We start from the raw sequence: 27,227 nt of genomic DNA, 5'->3' as shown, positions 1-27,227 counted from the left end.
CCCCCTGCCGGCATCCCTCCTGCATCCTGCTCCCAGCATCTCCCGGCATCCCAGTACCATTTCCCCTCCCAGCATCCCGGTACCCCCCCAGTATCCCACCTCGACCCCCCCACCCCGCGGCCCCTCCCGGTTGATTGACAGCGCTCCCAGCCAATGCACGAACGCTGCCGCCGGGGGGGGGGCGGGCGGCCTGAGGCTACAAGAGGGGCGGGAGCGGCGGGGGCTGAGCCGGCGGCTGGACCGCGGCCCCTCCGGCACCGGCACCGGCTCCGCGCCCCGCCCGGCCCCGCCGAGCCGCCACCTGCCCGCGCCGCACGACAGGTAAGGGCCGTCGGGGCCAGAGCGGGGTTGGGAGCCGGTTCCGCGGTGCGGAGCTGCCGTCGGGGCAGGTGCCGGGGCTGGGAGCCGGTTCCCCGGTGCGGAGCTGCCGTCGGGGCAGGTGCCGGGAGCTGCGCTGCTCCCGGGAGCCGGTTCCAGCGGCTGTCGGGGCTGGTGCCCCGGAGCCGCCTCCTCTCCGGGTGGGCAGAGCACCCCCGCATCCCCATCCATCCCCCGGGGCTGAGAGCTGAGCCTCTTCCCTACTCCTTAGGGTGCCAGTCCAGGGGTGCTGCTCTGTGCTGCCCAGGGTGCAGCTCCCCTTGATGGGGACACCTGTAGTAATCCCCCCCTGTCCTGTTTTGGGACCAGCAGCCACTGGTCAGTGGTGATGTTGGTGCTTTGGGGTGAGTGGTTTGTGCCAAGTGTGTAGTGTCCCTTCTGGCTGCTGTCCCCTGCCCTGGCGTGACTGGGCACAGCTTGGAAAAGGGAATGGGGGACTGTGAACCAAAGGATGTTGCTCCTGAGTCCTGGCCAATTTGAGGGCTTCGTGCAGGATAAGGTGTGGTGAGATGCTGCCTCCTCCTGCCAGTGTGACTGGTGGGAGATGTGGGAGGCCATGGGTACGGATCAGGGAGGGGATGGCCGGGGTACAGAATTGGTCCCAGCAGCTTAGAACTGGACTGCAATGCTGGGAGGGCTTGTGCAGCCCCCCAGCCAAGCTGGGATCACTGGGGAAGGGTTGTGCTCTGTGGGAGTCTGGACATTCCCTCAGCTCCAGCTGCCGAGGGGTGCTGGGTTGAGTGTTGCTGTGGCAGACAGTGACAGATGCTGGTGGGATGATGGGGCAGGAAGAAGGCACTGCCTGTGAGATTAGCTGGCAATGGGGCTGGCTGGGAGCATGAGGAGCCCCTCATCACTGCAGGGCACTGCTTGTGCCCATCCCAGGGTAACCCCACATCCCCCCAAGCCTGCATGGCCGGGACATCGGACTCTCGGAAGGAAGACGGTGCTTGGTTGGGCTCCAGGTGAACTTCTACTCAACTTTCTCCATGGAGAGAGAAGCTCCAGGAGCTCTCAGCAAACCATCTGCTGCTCAGGCTGAGCGGTGCTGGCAGCCAAGGCTGCGTGGGAGCGGGCACGGCGTGTATCGGAGCAGATCCACGTCCTGCCCACGCAGCCATGGGCTCCCAGTGCTCCGTGCTGCTGGCAGCCCCGTGGTACAGGAGTGGAGGCCTGGCCAGACCCCATCCTCACCAAGGGCTGGCCAGGAGCAGGTTGGGTGTCACTGTGACCAGCTGGATGCTGCGAGTCCCATGGTACCAGTGAGGATTTTATGTGCTTTAGCAGCAGACTCTTCACTGTCCCATCCTTGGAGAGGGTCAAGTGAAGTGGAACTAGGTGATCTCTGAGGTCCCTTCAAACCCAAACCATTCTAGGGTTCTATGATCGCAGTCTGGTAAAGGCCATGGGAAGAATCCTGGATCTTCTGTTGCTTTCTGAGTGGTTTTCTGCAGGCAAAAGGTGGTTGAGGAGATGGGGGGCTGCAGGTGATGCTGCTGGGTGCACTGGGGGGCTGCCCCAGGGCCAGCTCCTGCACATCTCCAGCAGCAAAGGCCACAGCCAAGCATGCTCCCAGTACCACAGTCACTGTCCTGCATGAACACCCATCATCCAGGTGGATCAGCTCTAGCATGGGGAAGAGGGATGTGGGATCAGTCAGCTGCCAGGGTGGAGGAGGGCCTGGGAGGACCATACCTCTCCAAGCCTGGTGTGTAGGAGCCATGTGTTTTCCCTCCCAGGGGCAGCCATGGGCAAGCACAGCAGCAAGCTGGCCCCGGAGATGCTGGATGACCTGGTGAGGAGCACGGAGTTCAGCGAGCAGGAGCTGAAGCAGTGGTACAAGGGCTTCCTCAAGGACTGTCCCACCGGCATCCTCAACCTGGAGGAGTTCCAGCAGCTCTACATCAAGGTGGGGGCTCCAGCCAGGGGTCCAAGGGCTGCCTGTGGGGCTGGAGCACTCGGCTCCTGCTGGGCAAGGGTGCTGCTTCAGGTGCAGCCTCTGTGCTGAGCTCCCCCTCCTCATTTCAATCTCTCTTCTCTCCTTCCCGCAGTTTTTCCCCTACGGAGACGCCTCCAAGTTTGCCCAGCACGCCTTCCGCACCTTCGACAAGAACGGGGATGGGACCATCGACTTCAGGGAGTTCATCTGTGCCCTGTCTGTCACCTCCAGGGGCACCTTCGAGCAGAAGCTCAACTGGGCCTTTGAGATGTATGACCTGGATGGGGATGGGAAGATCACACGCTTAGAGATGCTGGAGATCATAGAGGTACCAGTGCTTAAAATCCACAGGGGTAGCTTGTTTTTTCCAGGCTTTTCGCAGCTCTTGGGTCCCTTTTCACACCAAAGAATGAGTTTTCCTACCCAGAGCCTTGTCCAGACGGTAACTGTGCAGCTGCAGAGAACTCAGTCCCAACAGAGCAGAAATCCTGTGCCCCCGGCCTTGTCCTGGGACATTCTGCCCACCCAGCATTCCCACTCTGGTACTTTGCTTCTCTTCTTTCTCCAGGCCATTTACAGGATGGTGGGGACTGTGATCATGATGAGGATGAACCAAGATGGGCTGACACCCCAGCAGCGTGTGGACAAGATCTTCACAAAGATGGACAAGGACAAGGACGACCAGATCTCCCTGGAGGAGTTCAAGGAGGCTGCAAAGAGTGACCCCTCCATCGTCCTCCTCCTGCAGTGTGACATGCAGAAATAGAGCCCTGGGGCTCAGTACTGGACTGGCTGCAGCCAACCTCTGCTCCCTGTGCTGGTTTCAATGCCCATTTTTTGCTGAGCCCCTCTGTGCCCGCTTGGTCCCAGGTATCAGCCATGCTCCATTCCTCCTGCTGCCCATCCACCTCTGCTCCAGCTGTATCCTGGACAGCTCACATTCCATACCCTCGAAGGGTAGAGCCTGCTCTGGGTATTGTCAGCTTGAGGTTACCCCAAATCAATCTTATCCCATCCTGGAGCTGGATTCCCTGCAGCCAGTGACAAGTTTCCTGGCTCCCCAGGGCTAACTGTTCCCACATCCCTGCTGCTTTAGAATCACATCCAACCTCAACCTGGTTGTAGCCAGGTGGGTGTTGGTCTCTTCTCCGAGGCAACTATCAGTAAGACAAGAGAGCATGGTCTTGAGCTCTGCCAGGGGAGGTTTAGGTTAGATATTAAGAAGAAATTCTTTACAGAGAGGATAATCAGGTACTGGAATGGGCTGCCCAGGGAAGTGGTGGATTTTCCGTCCCTGGAGGTTTTTAAGATGAGACTGGATGTGGCATCAGTGCCATGGGCTGGGAACCATGGCAGGGTTGGATCAAGGGTTGGACTTGATGATCTCAGAGGTCCCTTCCAACCCAGCTGATTCTACGATTCTGTGAGGTGCTGCTCCTGGTGTGTGGTGCTACTGTAGGGACTGAGGCTGTGCAGAGGTGTGGATGGGTCCTGCACCTGCTGAGCCTCCTGGCAAAGCTCTGAGGCCACAAGAAACATGCCTGTCCCCTTCCTCACCCATCCCAGCCTGCTGCATCCATCCCTCCTGTCCCAGGCCAGGAATATTGTCACGGGTTGGTGTTTAGTCTGCACGTTGTGGTGTTGATGACCGTAGTATCTCTTAGAAGATGGTGAAGTTGTTATCTATTTTTTTAATGGAAAAAATAAACTGTCCCCTGTGTCTGGTGTTCCCCCCGAATGGCTTATTGAGGAGCAGCCACTGCAGCTGTGGGGAGAGTGAGGTGACAACACTGCACTCCTGAGCATAGTTTAGGGGTCTCTGTTGGGCCTGTGACACTCCAAGGGATGGAGAAGCCCTTGGGGACAGCACAGTGGGGCTCAGTCTGGGGAGCCTTGAAGATGTGGGCAAGTGAAACTCTTCAGTTGTGCAGGTAGCTCTGGGGAAGGCAATGTTACTTTTGGGGTGGGTAGGACCAGGCATCCCTGGGTTGTGCTAGAAATGGGTTTCATTTGTCAGTCAAGACCTTAGCTCAGGGCTGGGCATGGCCAGAGGACCTGGTGGCTTTGTCCTGGGCTCCATCCCAGCACCATAAGCAACTGGGATCTGCTATCACAGTATCTTTGTCCTTTTCTCCACCCTCATCTTCCCTGTGCATAGTTTCCTCTGGCCCTTCCTCTCCATCAGCAGCCTGCACAGATAGTGACTGTTGCTAAGGAGCTCTCACCAAATTTTAATACTTCTCCAGTCAATCAGGCAGGGCTGGCTCCTGGGCAGCAGTGCTGACTCCCACCCACCTGGATGCTGCAAATCACCTGGTCTGTCCTGCAGCAGCCAGCACCTGAGCACAGAGATGGGAGGATGCCAAGGCCAAAGCAGGGTGTGTATTTTTAGGAGTGCTGCTGAGGGGAGAGCTCTGCACCCTGGGTTTGGCTGCTGTGCTTTCCAGGAGGGTGTGTGTGTGTTTGCAGCTCAGCAGTGCTGGGGAAGGAGGGACAGGGCAGGTCCTGCTGTGTGGGGGCCTGGGGACGTGCCAGGGCTGCTGCCTGAAAAGGCAGCAACTCAAAAGCTTGAAGAGGGGACTCCAAGAATAGCCTCAGTGATCCCGGGGCTCTCCAAGCTCCTGCTTCCCTTGGGGCCACCACAGAGGAAGTTCAGGTGTTTCCCAGGAGGGACCTGCAAAAGCCCTGGGGAAAGGAAGTCTTTGAGGCTGAAATGGTATCAAACACCCAAAGGGTTTGGGATCCCTGGAGCCAGCCCTGGTCACCAGCACCCAGCTGGCTCTGCTCTCCTGGTTGAACCTCAGTGCGAGTGAGGTGGTGTTGGATTGATCTCATGGACAGGGACATGGGGTCCCTGAGGCTTTACATCAAAGTCCACAGGGAGTGTTTTTCTTTAGCTGTAGGTTAAAAAAATCCTGCTGGTGGCCTCTGTCCTGGGGCTCTGTGACCTTCTCCCAGGTGCTGCCCTGTTCCAGGTGAGACAAGGTGAGATCCTCCATCACTTGCCCCTTCCTGGCTGATGGGTTTTGGTCTCTGGGTACACTCCCTGCTCCCCAAGGGCTTCTGGGGGTCTGCTGATCACGGTATAGGTTTTAGTCTGGGCTGAATGCTGGGCTGTATGTGCTGTTTTGTGTCTGGACTTAATCCCACCAGCACTCCTGGGAGTGGAGAGCCTTAATTAACACCTGTGCTCATTCCGTTAACTAGTGCACGGCACAGGTAACCCTGGCATGGAGCAGGGCCCCACCACACATTTGTCCTACCCTGCTGCCACCATCGTGGCTGCTCCAGCTCCCAGCACTGACCACCCTCCTGCCCTTCCCGCTGCCCTGGCATCGGTGCCACCCTGTGCCAACCCTTGGCACGAGCAGGAGATGGTGTCTGCCGTGGATGCCCCATCACATCCCTCTCCGTGTCCTCCTGGGGGGCTCTGCTGATGTCACCTTTGTCCCCAGCCCCCTCCCCTCGCTCCCGGGGGCTCGCTGCCCCTAGGGCTGGCTCTGCCTTGGAGCGAGGGCTCCCGGTTCAGTTCCCCGCAGCACCCCGGTATTACCGGGCCGAGGGGAGGCGGCGGCGAGGAGCGCTCGGTCCCGAAGAGGTTAATCCGTGTCCCGGTGGACTGAAACCCCGGAGCTTCATGGGATGCCTTATAAAGCGCGTTCCGCCGGGCCGGCCCCGGCTCCGGGAGCTCCCGGGACTGGCGGAGCCGCCGCCGCGCCGGAGCCGCCGGTGCCCCGGAGCCGCCGCGCTATGGAGCCGCCGGGCCCCGCCGGGGCGCCGGGCCGGCCCTGGGATGAAGCCAAGGCTTTCTACGACAACCTCGCCCCCAAGAAGAAGCCCAAATCGGTGAGAGCCCCCGAGGTGCCCAGCCGCGCTGCGCTCCCTGCCCCCGGGGGGACGCAGCCCCTCTGGGTGCCCCCCTCCAAACCGCGTGCCCCATCTCCCCCGGGTGCCCCCAGGTCACTCCAGGGGCCCCATCTTCTACAGGTTCTCTGTGGTCCTCCTGCGTGCCTCATCTTCTCTGGATTCCCCCGTGGAACCCCCCCGGGTGTCTCTGGGTGCCCCATCCCATCTCCTCCACACTCTCTGGGGTCCCCCCGGGGGTGTCTCTGGTTTTTCTTTGACACCCTGTCTCCGTCCAGGTCCCGGGGTCTCTCCAGATGCCCCCACTCCTCCTTGGCATCCCTGGGTTACGCTTGGTTGTCTCTGGGTTCCTGTGGGTCCCTGTGGTGTTCCCGGGTCCCTCCCGGGCTGAGGTGTCCTTGCATAGCGGCTCCGTGTCCCATGAGCTGCCCGTCCCCCGCGCCAAGGCGGGAGGCCCTGCCAGGGACAGGAGGGGTGGCAGTGCTGGAGCAGGGGGACAGCCCGGGAGCTGAATCCCTGCCCAGAGCAGTGGGGTGTCACAGGGGTGCAGCTGCCCCTGCCAGGCTCGCCTACTCTGGGAGATTAGAGGGAAAGCCTCCGTTATCTAACCAGGGCTGAGCCTGCCGGGTTTAAACATGGGAGCGCTTGGAAGTGCTGCTGTACCTCGGGATAGCTGTGGTGCTCTGTGTGTGACCTCTCCACGAGGGGAGACAGCCAAGCTCTCGCTCTGCAGACCCCAACTTGGAGCAGCCCCTGTGCTTTCCCGGCTGGGGACCCGGCTGCAGCCCCCTGTCGTGGACCCGCTGCCAGCTGGCATTGCTGTGCCCTTCCCAGAGGAAGAGGGACAGCCTGGCCTGGTGGTAGGATGCAGCTAGTTGTCTTTCATGCCATGCTCTCGGCCTGTGTGGATGTCAGCCCAGGCTCCTCCTCTCCTTGCAGGCAGCTCGGTGACCAGTGCCCCCGTCTGTGCTGTACGACTGAGGCGCCGGGCAGGGATGGGCTTTGCTCACACAGCAAATCAGCGGCAGGGCCGAGATCCAGGCACCCAGATCCTCAAGTCAGGCTGTGCCATCCCCCTTTGTGGGGCTGAGGATGATGCTCAGCCCCGTGCCCCTCCGTTGGGGCAGGCTGGGGGCCCTCGCACAGAGCTGGGGTGCCCTGCCCTGCCCTGCCAGGCAGCTGCCAGCCCGGTGATGGATGGCTGCAGAGCTCTTTTCTGCAGCGTAAATAATGCTCTGGGAAAACTCAAAACCATCTCAGCCATCGCCCTGAACTTTAATCTGATCCCGAGCAGGGGGCTCAGAACACCCAGGGCTCCCTCGTGCATGCGGGAAATGGAGTTGTCAGTCTGTGCCCTTGGAGGTGCCAGGTCTGTCTGTCCTCTTGGTGGAACAGGAGCAGGTACCTGTGGGGGAGCAGATGTGAGCTGTGGGGGCTGCTCCCTCCTGGACACAGGCTGTGAGGTGGCAGGAGGCAGGGGGATTTTGGGGAGCCCATTCCTGGCTGGGAAATGGGTTGGTTAACAGGGCATTCCCACTTTGCAGGGGTCTCTGCTCTTCCCATGCTCCGGCTCCTGTGGCTGCTCCAGCCTCGCTCCTGCCAGCTGGGGAGGTCAGCGAAGGGATTTGTCACTCCTCAGCAATGCTGAAAATGTCCCCCAGCCTCTCTGGTGACGCTGAGTGGGGTTAATGGGAGCTGACCTTCTTCTGGCTCCCTTCCTCTGAGCACCCTGCTTGTCCCCTGCACCCTTGGGGTCCCATCCGGCTCACCAGGGTGCCTGATTTTTGGGATGCTGTAGCTGGAGTGGGGGTCATGCTTCATCCTGGAGCAAGCCCTTCTTCTTCCCTTTCTGTGACCATATTTCACTCCAAAATCCACCTCCAAATGTTGAATTTGGCCTTCTGCAGCATCCAGGGAAGTGCCCAGAGCTGACAGGATTCTTCCAGGATTTTAGGATCCAGTTGGGTCCAGCAGATTCAGCCCCAGGCAGGGATCGAGGGGGGCAGAACAGGGTCCCCACTGTGGCTCCTGCCAGTGGTGGCCTCCAGGGGTGGCAGTGGAGCTGCTGGTGTTGGGTGCCACTGTGGGCACCTGTGGCTCTTGTGGGTGGGAGGACACAGTCCTGCTGCTCATCCTGGGAGCCCGTGGGATCTCCAAATGTCTGCCTCTAATCCTTGGGGGGCTGCTTAGGATTTACATCTGATTAGAAGAGCTATTTAAAGGCTGCCAGCTGTTGGGTCTGCAGAGGGAAATGGGCTGTTTCCAGTCACTCCTGAAATACAGCTTTGCCCCCAAATTGGGGGTTTGGGTCTGTGATGGGTTTTGCACTTGATGGATCTGGAGCATGTTGGAAAGGTCACTTATGCTTCTGAGATGGGCTTGGACTTTGTGGATCACCTGGAGCTGTGCCAAGGGCTGATGTCCCTCTTCAGAGGGCTGGGCTGTCGGGACATGTCCCTGGTCATCCCTCCTGTTTGCCTGACCACAGGGATGGACCCAGGATTAGGATGACACCTTCCCCTGTGCTGCCCTGCTCATACTTCTCTTAAACACATCATTAATCTCTTGCTCAATGGTCAGGATGGGGCTGGATCTGACCTTCCCATGAGAAGGAAGGGAGAAGAGCTCACCGTGAATCTCCAGGCAGCAAATTCAGTTGGACAAAGCTGAGCAGAGCCCAGGCTTGTGTTGGATGATGAACTTTAACTGACCTTGGCTGACCTTGGATGTTGCTCCAAGGGGAAAACAAGGTTTGTGATTCAGAGTTCCCAAACCCTCAGGGGCTGGGGCACCAGGAGCAGGAGGCTGTGTTGGGATGGGGGCTGTGAGTCTAAATACATCCCAACCAGGATTGTGAGCAGGACCCCTCCCATGCACATGCTTCCTGTTACAAAAGGAGGGTGTTTGCCTTGAAACATCACAGTTTGGGAGGAAAAGTGGCATTTGTTGGGTTGTTCGCAGCACTCTGATGGAGGATTTGAGGTGTTGTGGTTCCTGGAGCACTGAGGCTTTTTAAAGCCCATTTCTGAATGTTGTAATGGCCATCTGCAGTACTAGTAGGGACGGAGAAGCATCCAAACAACCTCGAGGAGGGAACGCTTCCAAATGAAACCTCCACTTCAAAGAAATGTCAAAACGCAGATCCCTCCTCGCAGAGCAGAATTGCCTTATTTTTTAAATGTCAGCATTTCCCAGAGAACAGCAGGGCTGTTCCAGCCCAGCCGGAGCTGGGAGCTGCGTTAGCACCCGGGTGAGACTTTCCTGCCTGAAGTGCTCCGAAGGTGCAAATCTTCCTTGGCAGGAGCCGACAGGATCCGGCAGGTCCCATTCCCAAGGGCCAAGCTTCCTGCCCGCGGGCACCTGGGGCTCCAGCAGCCCACGCTGGGGCAGAGTCAGGCCCCAAGCTTATGGTTATTTTTATTGCTGCGTTTATTACCTCTTAAATTAACCTCCTGGAGGCTGGTGCCTTTAAGTGGCAGGGAAGGGACCTTGAGCAGCCTGTTGCTGTTGTGCAAGGTGTCCCCTCAGGGTGCAAGGTGTGTGTGTGTGTGGAGACAGAGATGGAAATTCCCTCTGGGCACCCGGCTTGGCTTGTGGCCCCAAACATCCTTCTGGCCCCCTTCTTTGTCTCTGTGCTGTTACATGTGGGCTGCTGACCTATTTTCTCTCCTAAGGATCTTCCTTCAGGGCTGGTTCTGGAGGATGCTTTGCCCTGTGGTCCGCTGGGGACCAGGATCAGGGAGCAAACACCTGGCAGCTTTCCTACAGACCCAGCACTGCAGGGAGTCGGGAGAAGGATGGAGAGGCAGGACTCCAGCTAATGGCCGGATGTCCCAAGACCTTTAATAGTTATTCATATTTTCAGCTAACAAATGGCCCATGTCACCAGAGTTATTAATTAATGAGTTGAAGTGCCAAGACTTGGCCTGTAACCAGTTAATAGCTGAGACCCCTTGGGGATCTGAACATAATTGGAGACCTGGCCCTGGTTCACTTGGAGCAATGCTGGTGCCATGGATCAGCTCCTGCGTGGACCTGGGTGATCCTGCATGTCCTGGGGGTTGTTCCCTTGCTTTCCTTAAGGAGCCACTTTCAAATGGGGTCATATTTCTTTGCAAATGCTGCAGGAAAGGGATCCCTGTGGCTGTAGTGATGTTCTCAGCCTGACCTGATCTGTGTCTCATCCTGATCACCTGCTGCTTAATCTCTTCGCTGGGGATTTTGGGAATTTGGGGACTGATGCAGCCTTGGAGAGGGGACTGACCGTGCTGCAGGGCTGGCCTTGGGCACTGCTTACAGGGGCATTTGGTGCTGGGAGTGGGATGGAAGCTCCCAGTGACTCATTCCTGGGTGTGTCTCCATGTCGGGTTGGGGGCAGAGCGAGTCCCAGGGCAAGCCCAGCCCTGTGGGGAGTGAATCCCCAGTGTGGATGGGGTACCTGTCCTTGCCAGGCTGCTGTTCCTGTAAAGCTCAGCCCTAGGCAGGGTGGGAGCTTGAACTTTGGAGCACCTGGGTGTGAGGAGCAGCTGGCAGAGGCACCCTCCACCCCCTGGGCAAACGGCATTGCCGGAGGATTACTCACGGGGTAATGCCACAAAGGATCCCAGAGATCACAGAGGAGTGGTTTCTGCAGTGCTGACACCTGGATTTCACAGGCTTCCTGCAGAGATGCATCCCTGAGCTCCCAGGGAGCCCCTGAGGCCTGTCCTGCTCCCTGGTCTCGCTGCAGGCTCTGCTGGGGACAGGGCTCCCTGTGCCCCTGTCCCTCCGCAGGATTTGCTGTCCTGGCAGTGAGCATTCCTCATTGGCCACCAGTAATTAACTTATTTTTGTGCTTGCAAGTGACTGATGGGGATTAACACCTCCCTGCCCTCTAAGGGGAGAGGGACATTGGGTGGGGGTCAAGATGAGATTGACTTTCCCAGTGTTCCCTCCCTCCCTGCCAAGTCCCACTGGAGGTGCCTTGTTGACTTGAGTGGATTTTGGATCAAGCCTTCGAACATTAATAATAATGACACATAAATCATTGCCTGCACCACCTGTTTGTCATGTTTCCGCCCACAATAACTCTATCAAGTGTTTTTAGGAGCTGAGCTGGCGTGGGTTGTTTGTCACATCTGGACGGCATCACGGGATGCGGATCTGGCTGAGCCGCAGAGTGGTTTTTCCTGGCTGGGGGGTGGGAAAAGCCACAAAAATCCCTTCTGCATGAGGCTGAGTGGTTCTCCTGGGGTAGTCTGTTGGGCCTGAGAGCCTGCTTGCAGTGGGAATGCTCGGGAGCGGGACTGCAGGTATCCCAAAGGTGTGGGGGCGGCACGTCAGGCGCATCGGGAGATCGGGGTTGCAGCTGCCCCTTGTCCTTCAAATCACTACGGAGGTGTCACCCACCCCCTGGCCTTTCATGCTGGGAGCGAAGAGATGCCAGCCCAGGGAGCGGGGCTGGGAGCAGGGGCTGCCTCCCCAGTTTGTCCCTCTGCCCACAGCCCAAGCCGGAGAACGCCATCACCATCGCCGTGTCCTCGCGGGCGCTGTTCCGCATGGAGGAGGAGCAGAAGATCTACAACGAGCAAGGGGTGGAGGCCTACGTGAAATACCAACTGGACCACGAGAACGAGCCCTTCCTCCCCGGGGCTGCCTTTCCCTTTGTCAAGGTGAGCGTCCACCCACCTAAGGTGAATCAGCACGGTGGTCCTCACCCAAAAATTCCTGGGAGAGGGGAGTGCTGTGGGGTGCTTGCATGGGGTCGGGATGGAGACGAGCAGTGTGGCAGAAGGGATGCAGCCACAGAGCAAACAGAGGTCAAATAAACCTCCTGGCAAGTGATGTTGCTGCTTCCAGGGCTGAGCAAATGCTGGATTTTGGCAACTGAGCCCAAGAATTGAAGAAATCATCTCTTTGGATCATATTTAGAGTTTTCCTTTAGGGAATTCTCATAACCTTAAAAAAATTATTATTATTACAATTTATTTATTCTTGTAAATTGGCTGAGTTTAGCCTTGCTGCAGAGTCAGCCAATTTCTAATTTTGATGTGTTGAAATGAGGCATTTCAAACTTGAAAAACATTTTCCAGTTTCTTTCCCAGTTCCTCTGGATTTAGTGCAGCTTTGGGTGCTCGCTGGAGCAATCTATTGCCTGTTCCCAATGAATAAACTAATCCACTCGGTGGGGAGAGACTTATTCTGTTTCTGATTGCTTGAAAAACACTTATCTGTAACTCAGAGCTAATTTATTCTCATTTCTTAAGCTCGAAACCTTTCATGTTTGAAAACAGAAGAGCAGCTATGTGGGTTTTTCCCCTCCAGAAATCAGTCTGTTTTTTCCCCAGTCGATGCTGGCTTGGCTCGGGGTGTAGCTGGGGCTGGGCCAGATCCCTGGTTTGGTGAACAGGAGTGTTTTGCTCGGTGGGAGGGGGGTCACAGCCATACCTGGGGCTCGCTGACACTCCCCCCCCTCACCCTGGGGTGCTGCAGGCACTGGAGGCAGTGAATACACAACTGAGAGAGCTCTACCCTGACAGCGAGGAGCTCTTTGACATCGTCCTCATGACCAACAACCACGCCCAGGTTGGGGTTCGCTTGATCAACAGCATCAACCACTACGGTAAGCGGGGAGGGAAGGTATTCTTTGCTTGGCACCAAGAAAAGATGTTTTCTCCTGTCTCCTCCTGCCAAACACCCCCTGAGCCCGCTTCTCCCAGATTTCCTGGGTACTTAGAGCAGGAGTTGGCCGATGCTGAGGTGCTCTGGCTGCTGGCCCTGCTGTTGGGCAGCAGAGCCAAAATTAGCCCAGTCCTGCCGGCTCTGGGGATGCCACGGGGAGCAGCAGGTCAAGGCTTGTTCAGGGGGCACCAGGGCTCACCCCGGGGTCTGTCTGCCCTCAGATCTGTTCATCGAGAGGTTCTGCATGACGGGAGGGAACAGCCCCATCTGTTACCTCAAGGCCTATCACGCCAACCTCTACCTCTCCTCTGACGCCGAGAAAGTGAGTGGGGCCATTGAAGAGGGTGAGTCTGGGGTCCAGCCTGGGGGTGGGGGGAAATGGGGGGAGCCTGGAGCCCTCAGGGGGTTGGTGCCAGGAGCAATAGCTCCAATATCCATGTCCCTACGTTGACATGCAATTCAGGTTTGCCTTGTCCCACATCTTCGAAGCTCCAAAGAGCCTCTAGTTTCCATAGAAATAAGCTTTTCCACGAGCTCCACAGCTCTTCCAAGGCAAAGGCGGTGTTTTTCCTCATTAATTCCCGTATGCAAAGGGTGATTTGTCATCTGGGGATTTGTTTTTGCTGTAAAAGGTCTTGGGGCCAAGCTGCAGGCGCTGCTGGGTGCATTTCCTTGCGGTGTTTGCTTCCAGCCCGTCGTGTTTTGCTCTGCTCCTCAGTGGACGCGCCACGAGGACGGATCCTTGGGTAACTGCCACCTCTTGCCTCACGCTTTACCTCTGCAGGGATTGCTGCAGCCACCATCTTCAGCCCCAGCAGAGACCTGGAGGTGTCAGAGAACCAGCTGCGGGTGGCGTTTGACGGGGACGCCGTGCTCTTCTCGGACGAGTCGGAGCAGATCGTGAAGGCTCACGGCTTGGACATGTTCTTTGAGCACGAAAAGGCTCACGAGAACAAGCCTCTGGCACAGGTAGCGCTGGGGTGAAGCCAGGAAAAGGCTCTGGGAGGGAGGCAGCCCTCAGGGATGCTCTCACCTCTGGGAATAAGGCAGAGATGGGCATGTGGGGTGTGAGGCAGGGTAGGTCAGCAGCTGCTGGCCCATGGGATGGCTGTGGTGGGGCCCCTGCTGTCGTTTAGGGAGGAAGAAGGATGGCATGGACATCTGCAAAGTGATGGTTTCTTCTTGCTTCGTCAGGGACCCCTGAAGGGCTTCCTGGAGGCCCTGGGGAAGCTGCAGAAGAAGTTCTACTCCAAGGGGCTGAGGATGGAGTGCCCCATCCGCACGTACCTGGTCACCGCCAGGAGCGCGGCCAGCTCGGGCGCCCGGGCCCTAAAGACTCTGCGCAGCTGGGGCCTGGAGACGGACGAGGCTTTGTTCCTGGCCGGGGCTCCCAAGGGGCCGCTGCTGAGGAAGATCCGCCCCCACATCTTCTTCGACGACCAGATGTTCCACGTGGAGGGAGCCAAGGAGATGGGCACCGTGGCCGCCCACGTCCCCTACGGCGTCGCCCAGAAGCACAAGCGGCCGGCGCAGGAGAAGCAAACCCCCAACAGTAAATAGTGGAACTGGCTGGTCCCACAGCCCCCGGCATGGACCTCATCCCGTGTGTGTCACACCCCCGGCGGGGTCGTGGTCTGCGAGGCAGAGAGCGTTTGTCCCGGGGAACGTGAGTTTATTCCCCAGCGGGAGCCGTGTAGGGGGCGTGGAGGGAGGAGGGGGCTGATGGAACCCTTCCTTTGGCCTCTTTTAATGGGGGTGCTGTGGTGGTGTCCCTGTCCCTCGTGGGACTGGGGACTCCCCTGTGCCAGGCAGCCCATGAGCCGTTTCCCCAGTTCGTCCGCGCGCTCTGTGCTCGCTTCAGGCAAAATCCCTCGAGGATGGATCCGCCTTGTGTGGACTCTTTGTGCCAGGCAGGTTTCACCTATTGGTGTTTATTTAAAACCCCAGGTAACTCCCGGAGACTTCGGCTTCCAGAGCAAATGTTTAGGCTGAACTGGAAAGTGGGGAGCACCCAACAACCTTTCTTGCAGCTTTGAAACAAAATGCCCCTTTTAACTAAAATTAAACTGTAGTATTGTGTCTTCCCAGGCTCATCTTCTGCTCCCTAACTAGAAAATATTCAATATCTGTCCTCACAGCAAGATTTTGCCAGCTGAACAGCTTAAATTTGGAAAAATAGAAACAAATACTTACATATTAAAATGAAAAAATCCTGTTTCCTGCTTGGAGCTTTGGGCTAGCTAATGTATTGTTGGGCCCAGGTTTTTGTATTTGGGTTTCACACTTGCATGATTTAGCACTTGAAAATAATAATCTCGGTGAGGCATCCAAAGCCCAGCTCATCCCTGAGCTGTCCAGGGGCTGCAGACACATGCCCAGGGCTTCAATTAAGTTAAAAGCAGGCCCTGATATATTAGGGACATCATTTGAAGTCCATTTAGGTAAATCTGCAGAGAATTTCAGCCTGGGGATTTTAATTAAAGGATTTTTTTTTTCCCTTTCTAGGCTGAGCCCATATGAGTTGATAATCTTTTTCTCCTCAGCTTCTTAAAACCTCTGGTGTTTCCTAAAATAGACACCTCTGCTAGTGATGCTGTGAGAGAACCAAATCTCTGATTAAAAAAACAGGCTGAGAGATCAATTGGAGAGAAACTGGTGTGGAAATCACACTGACATTTCTGCTCAAAGCCCTGTCCCAGAGGACACCCTCAGGAGGAAAATTTAAAGATTATTTCTTCCTTGTGGTTTTTTTTTTTCCTTTTTTTTTTTTTTTTTTTTTTACTACACCCCACAGTGTAGGAGGAAGTGTAGCAGGAAGGATGCTCAGTATTATCAGTTTGTAGTTTTCTACAAACTCCATGGGCTGAAGTTTCCCCAAGGTGTGTGTCTGCCTCTGGCTCTTTCCAGGGAAGTTTCAGCTCAAAGAGTGAGGCTGGAGCTTGAGTTATTGCACTTTTGAGGAATATATAAACAAGCTGGTGATGCCTTCAGTGGCTTGGCAGACTTTGCACTAAATCCCGCTCTGGCAGTGAAGAGCAAATTGCACTTTTTTCCCCCCCCAAACTCTTTGACAGACTGTTCTTTGTCACATCTGGGTGACAAAGACCTCAGAGGAAGGTCTAAAATCCAAACAAACAAAGAAAAAAAAATCTTGAAAGACGTGAGTATCTTGGTAACACATCCATTAACATTCATGCTTATAGAAAGGTCTCATCTTTTTGATGTGAACCCAAGATTTTGGGATCTTGGGCTGGATCTTGGAGACCTTTTTTGGCAGCTGGGAGGGGAGCAGCACAGCCTGGCTTCTCAGTAAACATCTCCAAGGTGTTTCCTGAAGATCTGCATCGTGGAAGCCCAGCCAAGCCCAGCTTGCCCACGGGAGGGGATGTTCCAGGAGGAATGGAATTGTCAGCCAGCCCTTCGGAGCAGGGCAGGGTGCCAGTGGGATTGGATACAGGGTGCAAGCACGGCCACTGGGGTGGGTGGTTGCACTGGGTGCCGTGGGGAATGTGTTGGATGATCCAGAGGTTGGTGTTGGCAGGGCTGGGCTGGCAGGAGGAGATGGATGCCCTGTCTGGAGGTGCTGTGAGCTCCAGGGAAGTACGCACGGTGATTTTGGGGCACAGCCCTGGATCTCAGCAGCTTTCCTGCTGCCTTTCCGGGCCCTGAGATGCACAAGGAGCTGGGTGTGAGCTGAGGGCAGGGTTTTAGTGACTGTGCTTAGGGTCCTTCTGCTGCCAGGGCAGCTTAGGGGCTCACTGGGAGACGTGGGACTCAGGAAATGGGCCCCAGGTGAGGCAAACCTCCCTTCTCCCCCCTTGAGTCCTTCCCGAGTGGGGATTTCTGTTCCTGCAGTGGCTGCCCCATTTGCTTTTATCCACGTGGCTTCTTGTGTTTTTATCTCCTCCATCACTACAACTGGAAGACATGGACTTGCTGCTTGTGTGCTTTCCTCATGTGCCCACCTGCCACGTCCCCTCGGGCTGGGGGTGTGATGGGGCCCCTGGTTCCAGCTCCATGGGCTGGGCATGTCTCCCACCTGGATGGGCCAGTGCAATCGTGCCTCTTGTGCTCTCCTGGCTGACAACTGGACTTTCCTGCTGTGTTTTGTTGCCCTGGGTTTCACTTCACTGTCCTCCAGTGGTTTGGGTTTTTTTTGCCATGTTAATGAAATCCCTGGGGGTGTTTTTCTGTAATAAACCGTGTTGGTCCCAGCCTGGCTCTCTCAGTCGCCTTTCTCACAATGAGTATTTTGGCTGTCTGGGGTCCCTGCCTGGGACCTCCCAGGTTTTAGGAGGGTGGGGTGGGGGCGACGAGAAGCTTTTGGGGATTTAAGGGAATTCAGAAAATGTAATTAAAACACCTAATTTGGAACTGGAAACCTCTGGGAAAGGTGGGATTCCAGAGTTGAGATGTGTGGTGATACAAACACCTCCCTCTGCTTTGTGAACGGCTTTTGTGGGAACCTGGACTCGTGATGAAGCCCTGGATAAAAATACAGTTTGGCAGAAGACTTTTGTCAACTTGATCTTCTCTCAGCCAACAGGTGGGAGGCAGCAAAAGCTTAACAGAGGAGATTTATTGCTGCTGAAGTACCGGGTTTATCCGAGTAGCGACACTGCAGTTCTGGTGTTGGCTCCTCCCTGCCAATAAGGGGAACAGATGGGTTAAGGGGAAGCAACAAATTCTCCATCCAACACCAAATATAGCCAAGGAATGTCCATAGGCCCCGGGGCAGCATCCCTGCTATGGGTGTTCATTTAAGGGATGGATGGCCCTCAGCAGAGAGTGTTTTGTTTTGCTGGAATGCCTTCCCCCAGCCCATCCCCAGTCCTGCGTGTTCTTCCACCAGATGCCTGGAGGAAAAATCAAATTCCAGCACAGATTCCAGCCCCTGTTGCACCAGTGAAAGTTCAGGTGGGTCCATCCACTCCTGAGAGGTCAAGATGTCTACACCAAGGCCAAGAGCTGCCTCTGATGCAAAATCCACCCCAAACCCCTTGACTCCGAGGGTTGACACCAGGGCCAGGGCGGGTCATGGAAGGACATGGGCCAAGGCCATGTAGGGTGGGAAGGGGGAGGTTTGTGCAGGTGGGTCTGGCATGTTTTGTCACTGCTTTGCTGCAAGCCTGAGGTTTTGTTTCTGTTGCCTGTTTTCCGAGCTTTTTCCTTTGCCAGCATTGCAGGGCTCTGCAGTGAGAGTGCTTTGAAACGGAGCCCATGGAGGAGGAGAAGCGGAGGCAGAGCTGATGGGGAATTATGCTGCCACTCAGCAATTGTCAGTGCAGATGTTCCCGAGGTAATCACAGCCTTGAATAGCAAGAACTGCTTTTCATGAGGAATCCGGGATTTAACCCCAAGAACTTGTGGGGTGTCTTGGTGAGGGTGGGACACGCCTGATGACATGGAGGCATGGCAGGGAGGTCAGGCAGAGAGTGGACTCTGCTTTCCTCATCCTTCATGTGCATCAGGTAAGTCATGACACCTCCCTGCCTCAGTTTCCCCACCACTGTGACAGAGATCAGAAAGAATTATAAAATCACAGACTGGTTTGGGTTGGAAGGGACCTTAAAGCTCTTTGAGTTCCACTCCTCTGCCATGGGCAGGGACAGCTCCACTAGACCAAGTTGCTCACAGCCCCTTTCAACCTGGCCTTGGACACTTCCAGGGGTAGTGAATCCAAAACTGATGAATGATGAATGATCCAGAGGGAATGTCAAGTCTGAAGGATGACTCTAGCTCGTTGGGGGGGGAAAGCAGAAATCCAGGAGTGCTCTGAAGTGCAGTGAACCCTGTGTCACTGCAGGTCCCCATGTGTAGGGGCCGTGCAAATACAGGTCTTTCCCGACAACCCTGTGATTTTGGCTGTGAGGGGTCCCAGGTGGGAACTCCACTCATCCCTGCAGTCCCTTTGGTTTTACATCTTTCATGGACTGTGGAAAAGGCTCCAACACACACAGTCAGGGACCTGCAGCCATCCCAGGAGGCTAAAATGTCAGGGCAGGGGACCTGGTGACAGGCTGACAGAAACACCCTGAGTTGGAAGAGTAGATAAGGGGACCTGGCGGCAAGAGAACAAGCAAAGGGCACTTGCTATCAGCGCTAGCGGGGCCGTGCCAGGATCTGAACAGCCTGACCATCTCGTTCCTTCGACACCGCTATTTATAGCCCTGTCTGCTGATGCCTCTGTCACCGGTGCCTAAAATGGTTCCCCCGAGTGCAGCCAGGGCTGGGCTCGGCCACCCCGCGCTGCCGAGGCCACCGGCGAAGCCGTGACTCAACGGGGCGCGTGTGAAGCCGCTTCACCGCCCCGCTGACGGAGGAAAGCAGCGTCTCCCGCTGCCAAGAGGCAGCTCCACGCCGGGCAAGCTCCTTGGAAGATGCACCAGGCAGTTTCTGCTTCGGGCCTGGCCCCCCGCCAGAAGGAGTCAATGGGGTGCATACACCCATCCTTGCACTTTTCTCCTGCCTCCCCCCCAGAACTGGGAATTGCCCAGCTCTGACTGGGAACTGTTGGTATCCACAGCTTGGTGTTGGTCCTTAAGGTAGCTGTGGGATAACTCCCACCCACGCTGGTGGGAATAACCCTTTGGTTACTGGGCTGGAGCAGCACCAAGAGGGCAAAGATCTTGTAACTGCAGAGCAAATCCACCCAGCCCTATTCCCTGCCTGGAGATTCCCCTTTTAAAAAACTGCCTTGTTTTCCCAGTTCTGCCCAGACCAGTGAGCGACGGAGGCGGAGATCTTTCTGTCCTGGCGTTTTCCCATTCCTGCAGTGAAGGTTCTGTTACCAGGGCTGCACTTCAAAGCGTTGCTGGCAGCACTCTGCCGGATAGGACTGTGCCATAATCCCCCAGGGAGGAGAGGAGAGGAGGGGGTGTCAGTACCTAACGGGGCTCCAAGAGGGCTGGAGAGGGATTTCGGACAAGGGCATAGAGTGACAGGACAAGGGGGAATACTTTTAAGCTGAATGAGGGCAGATTTAGATGGATATTAGAAGAAATTCTTCCCTGTGAAGGTAGTGAGGCCCTGGCACAGGTTGCCCAGAGAAGCTGTGGATGCCAGGGAGGATAAATGAGGGAAAATTTGCTCCGAATGCCCTATGAGGGAAGCCTGGCTCTGCCAGCCCCTTGCAGCACTGGCTTTTGGGCTGCATCTGGTGGGAATTGGAGCACGGGTGGATGTGGTTGTGTGAGTGGGAATTCACACCCATCCTGGTGGGGATGCATCTGCCCCGGGAAACAGGGGCCCTGTTCCTGCTGCCACAGCTGTGAGGACTGGGACGGGGATGGGGCTGGGGATGGGGCCAGGGGTAGGGAGAGGCACCAGCACAGTTGTGGTGCTGAGTGGGTGCCACGAGAGGGCGTGAAGGGCTTTGTGGCGCAGCCAGGGGGTGACATGGTGGCTGGTGTCCCCCTCCCTGGTGTCCTTGGGGGGCCAACGTGCCCCAAGTGTCACCACCACCTTCTGCGGTGCTGCCTGGTGCTCCTTCCCCTTCAGGTGTGTTTGGGGAGCGTGTGAATGGGTGTCTCTGCCTCAGCACAGACCCGGGGGCCACATTAGCCCCCAGGTGGTCCCCAACCCACCACCTCACAGGGTATGACCCCCATGGGGAAGGGCAGCTGCTCGAAGCCCACCAAGCTGGGCATGAAGAGGTTTTCCTCAGTTCCAGTTCTGGCATGTGGCATGGAAATGCCACCGTGGCAAGGCTGCCATCTCAGGCACCTCGTCACCCAGGGTGACCTGGCTGGGGGGCCGTGGGGGCCTGTCCTGCTGGCTGTACAAACAGGCCCCCGCTTCCTCGGCGGCCAAGTGGCCTCCTCCAGGTGCGGCTGGGAATCATTAGGAGCTCTCCGCGCCGGCTGAGTGTGGGAACTGGAAGAGAAAGCTGGAGAGAGGCCTTCTTTCATCTCCCCACTCCCTCCTCCCCCCGTGTCTGCCAAGGCTGGCTTCCTTTTGAATCCTTTAGCTTGTGCCAAGCGAGGGAGAAAGGGGGGGGGGGGAAAGAAAGAGAAAAAAGGAAGAAAAAAAAAACCCCACAACCACAGGAATGTGTCCAGGGATCTGGCTTCATTCAGGCTGCTGAGCCCTGAATACCCCGGCTCCACTCGAGGAGCTGGAGGGAGGGCAGCCGTGGCCATCCCTGCCATGGCAGCAGTGGGAAAACAAACAGGGAAGTGGCAAAGGGTGGTGGGGAGGGAGACATGGCCACATCCCCCACCATGGCACTGGGGAGGCAGGAGCACCCCCGGGTCAGGGTGCCATGAGTCCTGTGGAGGGAGTGAGGGGTCCTGCATCTTGGAGAAGCCCGTCCATATTCCGTCCTCACATGGGGATGCGGCGCCCAGACTGCCCACATTCCATCCTGGCACGGGGGCATGGGGCCCAGAAACATGCCCGTGTGCCAGGCCTGTCCCCCCCCACAAAGACAACAGGGCTGCTGGCCGGGAGGGCTCAAGAGGAGGCTGGGAGACTTTTCTCCAGCACGTCGGGAGAAGGATGTTTTCTGACTCGCTGCCGACTTTGTTCCCAGCAAATTAATAATTTCCTCTCGTGGCAACAGCGTTGGCCCGTGTGAGTGCGTGTGCAAGCGTGTTGGTGGCTCCCACTGCCCTCCCAGCCGCGTTTCCCCCCTTCCCGGAGGGTCTGCACTGCAGCCTTCCTCCATCCTTCCCTCAGCTGGGCTCCTTCCAGCTGTGCATAGCTGTCGGATTCGGCCCAGCTGTGCCGGCCGCTGCCTTGGGAGCATCCCGGCGGGAGCGCTGGGCCGGGCTGTGAACTGATGATGCGAGTGCCGGAGGTGGCGGGAAAGCGCCTTGGGTGGCGGGGAGGGAGGGAGGGAGGGAGGCGCAGCTCCAGGAAGGAGCTCGCTCTCTCTTGGCTTCGTGGCCGGTCTGGCAGCACGCTCAGGGAAGAGAGCAGCGAGCAAGCACACGGGGCAGCCGCCAGCACACTCCAGCCTCTGTCCTGGAGATGTGGGGCAGATCCCAGACAGACCCAGTGCCGGATGGGAGCACCGGCCACCCCAGCAGAGTGCTGGCACTTCACCTGCACAGCTGCACTTACCACTCCTCCCTGTGTTGGTCTCGCTGGGACTCACCTGCCCTGCCTGGAGCGCTGCTCCAGCTGCTGCAGCATCCACAGGCCACGGGATAGGGCTGTCTCTGCCTGTGGACCGTGTTTAACACACCAGTGCCATGGCTGGGAGGGTCTGTGGATGCTCCCTGATGTGCAAAACAGAGTGAGATTTGTTGAGGCACAGGGAGGCTGTGGGAATAGCCAGTGGCTTCGAGGCACAGTGAGGCCGTGGGAATAGACGGTGGCTCAGGGAGGTGGGGTGGGGATTAAAGAGAAAGAAGAAAATTCAGCTCATTGGCAGGACGTGTATTTTTCCAACATAAAAGCAAATGGGGGAACCCTTAAAAAAGTTGATTGTATAAAACTGTCCCTTTGTATTATTGCCTCACCTTTTCAGGGGGAAAACACCACGATACCCGTGTGCCATGTGCTCTGTGCATGTTCAATCCCTTTGCCTGGAAGCTGTTCCCACACCACCCAGGAAGCTTGTGGGGCTGCCCACGTGCCCCCCACAGCACAGACACCTCTCTTTAGTGTGGGCACGCACTGTGGCATACAGTATCAGGAGATCTTCTGGGAACGCCATCCATTCCTCGGGCAGCATTGTGTTTTGTTCCTTATTTATATCCCCGGGGTGGTGCCACAGGTGGGCGATTGTTCCAGCTGACAGCCTGAAAGGCAAAGAAACAAGATTTAACTTCCTGCTATTCAATTAGAGAAAGTGAGCATTCAGCAGCAGCTGCTGGCTGCCGGCAGGAGCCGACCCCCCCGCCGCGGTGGGCGCGGGGAAAGGGCTCCTCGGCAGGAAAGCTGCCTGCTGCTGCCGTGGGCACGGCGGCTCCGAAGCTGCTCTGGAGACGTTCTGGCTGTCAGTGCTCTCTCCTGGGTTCGTTTTCCGAAAGGAGATTGCCCCATCAAAGCAGCCGCGTGGAGCTCAAGTGAGATGAGGAGGAGGTGAGGGAGCTGGGGGGGCTCAGCCTGGAGAAAAGGAGGCTCAGGGGGGACCTTCTCACTCTCTGCAATTCCCTGACAAGAGGGGGGAGCCAGGTGGGGGATCCGTCTCTTCTCCCAGGTAACAAGTGACAGGACCAGAGGAAACGGCCTCGAGTTGTGCCAGTGAAGGTTTAGATTGGATATTATGGAAAATTTCTTCACTGAAAGGGTGGTCAGGCACTGGCACAGGCTGGCCAGGACAGTGGTGGAATAACCATCCCCGGAAGTGTGCAAAAAACTTGTGGATGTGGCACTTGGGGACATGGTTTAGCAGAGAACACAGCAGTGCTGGGTTAACGGTTGGACTTGACAATTTTAAGGGTCCTTTCCAATCTGAATGATTCTGTGGGAAGTGCCAGCATGGAAAACACCAGTGTGGGGAGGGGGGAGGACACACTAAGAGAGGAGCAGCCGTGCAAGGAGGGAAAGCCAGGAGCTCACAGTGCTGGAGGGAGCGGCAGCACTGGGAGTTCCCCCCAGGCCAGCCCGATCACTGCCCTGAACTCTGCATGATCCCTGACCCTGGGGCCTCTCTGGCTCTGTAAGTCCTTTGGATGTGCACTTCTCCTCCTCTGTGCTGGAAGGGGCAGGGGATGATCCCCATCCCTGCTGAATGGGGACTGGGAGCTTCCTTATCCCCATTTCCCCCCACACGTGTGTGCTCCCTCATGGACGCCAGCAAGGCAGGAGTGGGTGCACACTCCTGAGAGCTCCATGTTGGTAACAAGCCTCTCTCCATCTTCCCCTGCACTGACTGACCCCCCTCTGAAGCACCCACTCACCAGGGCCTCGTGGAAACCCCTGCAGTGCCCAGGGTGCAGTGAGGAGCACCGGGCTTAGGGTCTCCATGTGCCAGGAGCCCAAGGCCATTCCTGCTCCATTTCCTTTCCTCACTCTTCCCCTTCTGGGGCCGATCCAATTTGAGAAGAGTCCCCTGCTGCCTCCTCCCCCTGTCCCTTCCCTGTGCCATCTGTCCCCAGCACAGTGACACCCTCACTGGTGGTGTTCCTGCTAAAGATCCTTTCGTGCACCCCTGAGCTCTCTATTTTTAATCCATCTGTTTCCACGGACTCGGGGTATCTTCCAAGCTGGTTGTGATCACCGGGAGTACAGTTGGAATCCGTTTCACATTGCTGCAGCAAGCCACATGCACACGGAGATCTTCACATGCCTACACGCTCGCCGGCTGCCGCGCCAGACCTCGCAGCTCCGTCACCCGCCCCGATCCAGAGGGTGGGACCGAGCTGAGCTCAGCACCTCGCACGAACATCGGGCTCTCCCCCCCAGACTGGGAAGGTGACACTCTGCAGCCAAGGCAATCAACAGCAATTAGCCCTTTTGGGAACTCGATGTGAGGCGCTGCAGAGGCTTTTCCGTGCGTGCCGATCGCTCTTCCTCCGCTCCTTTGGAGGTGACATGAGTTGGACACGCCGAACCACCGGTCATGTCTGAGCAACACTGGGTGCCTCGTGTCATTTCCATGGAGGCTGGGAGGGCTCGGGGGCGATGTCTGTGAATGCTGAAGGCACTTGTGTACCCAAGCAGCGAAGGCACATGCTGTCATTGCCTCTGCAGTGCCATCTGGCCAGCAGCAACGCAGCTAGAACCAGGGCTGTGCGCAGAAGAACATTTTACAACAGAAAGCAATTAACTGAATAAAGCCCTTTTTAAAATCCAGTAATTAAAAACAGTCCCTCCCCCTTGTTTTCCTTTTAAGCTGAAAGTTGCTGTTTACTCATTTGCTTTACAAAGTGTGCCTTGTTGTGGCTTCAGAAGAAATGAAAGTTTGAAGTGGTTAGAGAAGAAAGGCTTGGGGCTGGTGCGTTCCAGGCAGGGCGGAGGGGCAGGGGCTCTCCAGCCTGGCTTGTTTGTATTTGTTCTTGTCTACTCACAAGATCGCTAAACACACATTTAACAAGTGGTGAAACTGTCTACCAACCTGATCTCTCCCAGGGTTCATGAGAAGAGGCCTGGCACATTAGCATGGCTGGGGGAAGGGGAGGGGGAGAACAGGCCTTTTGAAGGGTTGGTGTTTTGGGACAGAGCAAGGGAAGGGCTCCTTGTGCAGGCCAAGTCCCAAACAAAGGCATTGTGTTCCCCGGAGCCCTGGGGACTGGCCCCGGGGGAAGGCCAGGACCTCACTTCACCAGCCATGGGTTTTCCCATCCCAGCTCCTCTTGTTGCTGAAGGCCTTCCAAGTCCTTCCAGCGGCCAGAGACGGGAGCGGGGCTGGCACCTCCAGGGTATGCTCATCCTGTCCATGACAGTGAGAGCCAAGGAGACCAGGGCTGCAGTGGTCATGGGCACTGCCCTGTACTGCAGCAGCTCACCTTGTCTGCATCACCCTCTCTGGGTCCGAAATACCAGAGAGGAGCAGACCAGTGTCCAACGACAGTGAGTCTCCAGGTCCTCTCTGTGTAGCCACAGGGGAGCCCTGACCTCAGTCTGGGCTCCTGGAAGAGCCAGTAACCCCGTCTGTCAGCAGGGGTGGTGCAATATTAATTATCACTCATCGTGGCTTTTCTGTGAAGTGAGTGCCCAGTGCAGCAGATCACTTTGGGTGGGGAAACTGAGGCAGGGGAAACTGAGGCAGGGGTAGCTGGGACTAAACCACTGGCGGTGGCTGATGCTAAACCATCAGGATCCACTGTCGATTCCAGAGCAGGAAGGTGAACCTGTCCCTGGCTGGTGATGCAGCAACAGAGCTGCCTGACACCTGGCACCCCCTCTGCAGGTCCCAGCCTTGCCCTGGGCACGGGCTCAGGGGGGACAAGCACCACATCCTGCAGAGACAGCAGCACACCTCTGAGGCACCCCAGCCATGAGCTCGGCAGGTGCAGCCTCGTGGTGCCCCATCCCATGGGATTTGCGGGGCTGAGCCGCATTCCTGGCCGGGGCTGCAGGGCCGGGCGGGCGCAGACCCGCCGTGGGGCAATAGGTGTGAGGACACAGACAGCCGTGCCAGGGCGGAGAGGGCAGCGCCGAGTTTCAGTCGGGCCCCGAGCAGATCCAGGATCTGCCCTGTCCCTGCCTGGGGAAGGGTGAGGCCACGGGTTTGTGGGAAAATGTTGTTTTTCCCTCCCCTGGACTGCCCGTAGCAGTCGGCTGGGCCGGCTCTGGATTGCGTGGGCCGGGGAAGTGGGGGGGAGTTTGCAATTGTAGTGCCTCTGGCTTGGAGTGGAGCCACGGCAAACAATCCTCTCCTGGCTGTGCTCCAGATCTGACAAAACACGGAGGTGATATCGTATTCATACCTACACGCTTTCATCCCAAGCCACCTCCCCAAAGCCCTGCCTGATTCTCCCGTCTGTGATGAATCCCTCTGCTCAGCCACAGAACAAGACAGCCTGTCCGCAGCACTGCAGCCAGGAATCCTGTCCAGCATCCCTGCGAGGCCTCTGCTTTTGAAATTACAGCTGTGGGTCTGGCAGCCGGCGGTGGGACCTGAGGTTAGGAGGTGATGTTGACTGAAGATGTGCGGACAGGGCATTCCAGGCATGCACGGGGTTAAATCAGAGGTGTCAGTTCACGGGGAGGTAACAGATAAGTCCTGCTCCTGCCTCTGGCTTTCCAGAAGCCTTGCCCTCCCTCCCACATTCCAGCTGCTGCAGCTTTTCACAGCTGGCCGCTCTCCTGGGACATTTCCCAGAGCTGAGAAGGAGGGAGGGGAAGGAGCAGCTTGATCCCAGCATGAGAGGGGGGTTGGTGGCTGGACTGACCATCACCTCTCCAGGGAAATTTAGGCTGGAGCCCTTCACCCCCAGGAGTCTGCTGGCGCAGGCAAACCTGGGCAATCCCAGGTTCCTGGCAGGGATCCACCCTCAGCCCTGGCCCGGAGAGTTTTTCCTGCTGCAGGGAAGGGACATCAATCTTTGCAGCTCACTTATTCCTTGGCCTCTGAAGCAGGGTAGCCAATTAGTGCTGGGTGTGATGGATGGCTTAGCCCCGTCCTCGTGACACCCATCCTCTGGAAACTGTTCCCACCATGGAGAGGCATAGCCAGCCCGAGCAGGGGACAGCTCTCACCAGTCTCCTGAGTCCCAGAGGGTCTCACAGGGGTCCTGGGGACGGGGAGAGGCACTGCAGCAATGCTTGCTGTGCTCTCAGAGGGGAAACAGCCCTGAGCATGGAGCCAGGGCAGTTAATTCAGGGCTTGGGGAGAGATTTCCCCTGATAATTCCCTGGCTTGGCTGTGGCAAAGCCTGTAGCTCTCCAGGGAAGAGCAGGGCGGCTCTGGGCAGGGGTTGGTCACCCACTGTCTGTGGCTCTGCACTTGGGGTCAGTGTGCCGTGGGAATCGCCTGCACCGATGCCCA

At 57.1% G+C, this 27,227-nt stretch overlaps 2 protein-coding genes across 3 annotated transcripts; both read left to right on the top strand.

The window, feature by feature from the left end:
• The first annotated feature begins 221 nt into the window (after positions 1-221).
• On the top strand, positions 222-4,044 carry HPCAL4 (hippocalcin like 4). The gene is made up of 4 exons (XM_051807345.1): positions 222-321; positions 2,118-2,287; positions 2,430-2,645; positions 2,886-4,044. The coding sequence occupies exons 2-4, from the start codon at positions 2,126-2,128 to the stop codon at positions 3,081-3,083; spliced, it is 576 nt and encodes a 191-aa protein (XP_051663305.1). The 5' UTR covers positions 222-321; positions 2,118-2,125; the 3' UTR covers positions 3,084-4,044.
• Positions 4,045-5,939: 1,895 nt separating this feature from the next.
• NT5C1A (5'-nucleotidase, cytosolic IA) lies at positions 5,940-17,055 on the top strand. 2 transcript variants are annotated; one of them, XM_051807058.1, is made up of 7 exons: positions 5,940-6,022; positions 6,058-6,163; positions 11,665-11,832; positions 12,653-12,782; positions 13,063-13,185; positions 13,626-13,810; positions 14,036-17,055. In XM_051807058.1, the coding sequence occupies exons 1-7, from the start codon at positions 5,955-5,957 to the stop codon at positions 14,399-14,401; spliced, it is 1,146 nt and encodes a 381-aa protein (XP_051663018.1). In that variant the 5' UTR covers positions 5,940-5,954; the 3' UTR covers positions 14,402-17,055. The 2 variants fall into 2 exon arrangements, with proteins under 2 accessions (XP_051663018.1, XP_051663017.1); XM_051807057.1 differs by having other exon boundaries at positions 5,988-6,163.
• The last annotated feature ends 10,172 nt before the right edge of the window (positions 17,056-27,227 follow it).

This window comes from Manacus candei, unplaced genomic scaffold (genome assembly GCF_025592945.1).
Source record: "Manacus candei isolate 608988 ecotype Guabito, Panama unplaced genomic scaffold, ASM2559294v1 h1tg000070l, whole genome shotgun sequence".
Classification (NCBI taxonomy): Eukaryota; Metazoa; Chordata; class Aves; order Passeriformes; family Pipridae; genus Manacus; species Manacus candei.
The sequence above is the reverse complement of the archived record's forward strand: the minus strand, read 5'-3'. Positions and strand labels throughout refer to the sequence as shown.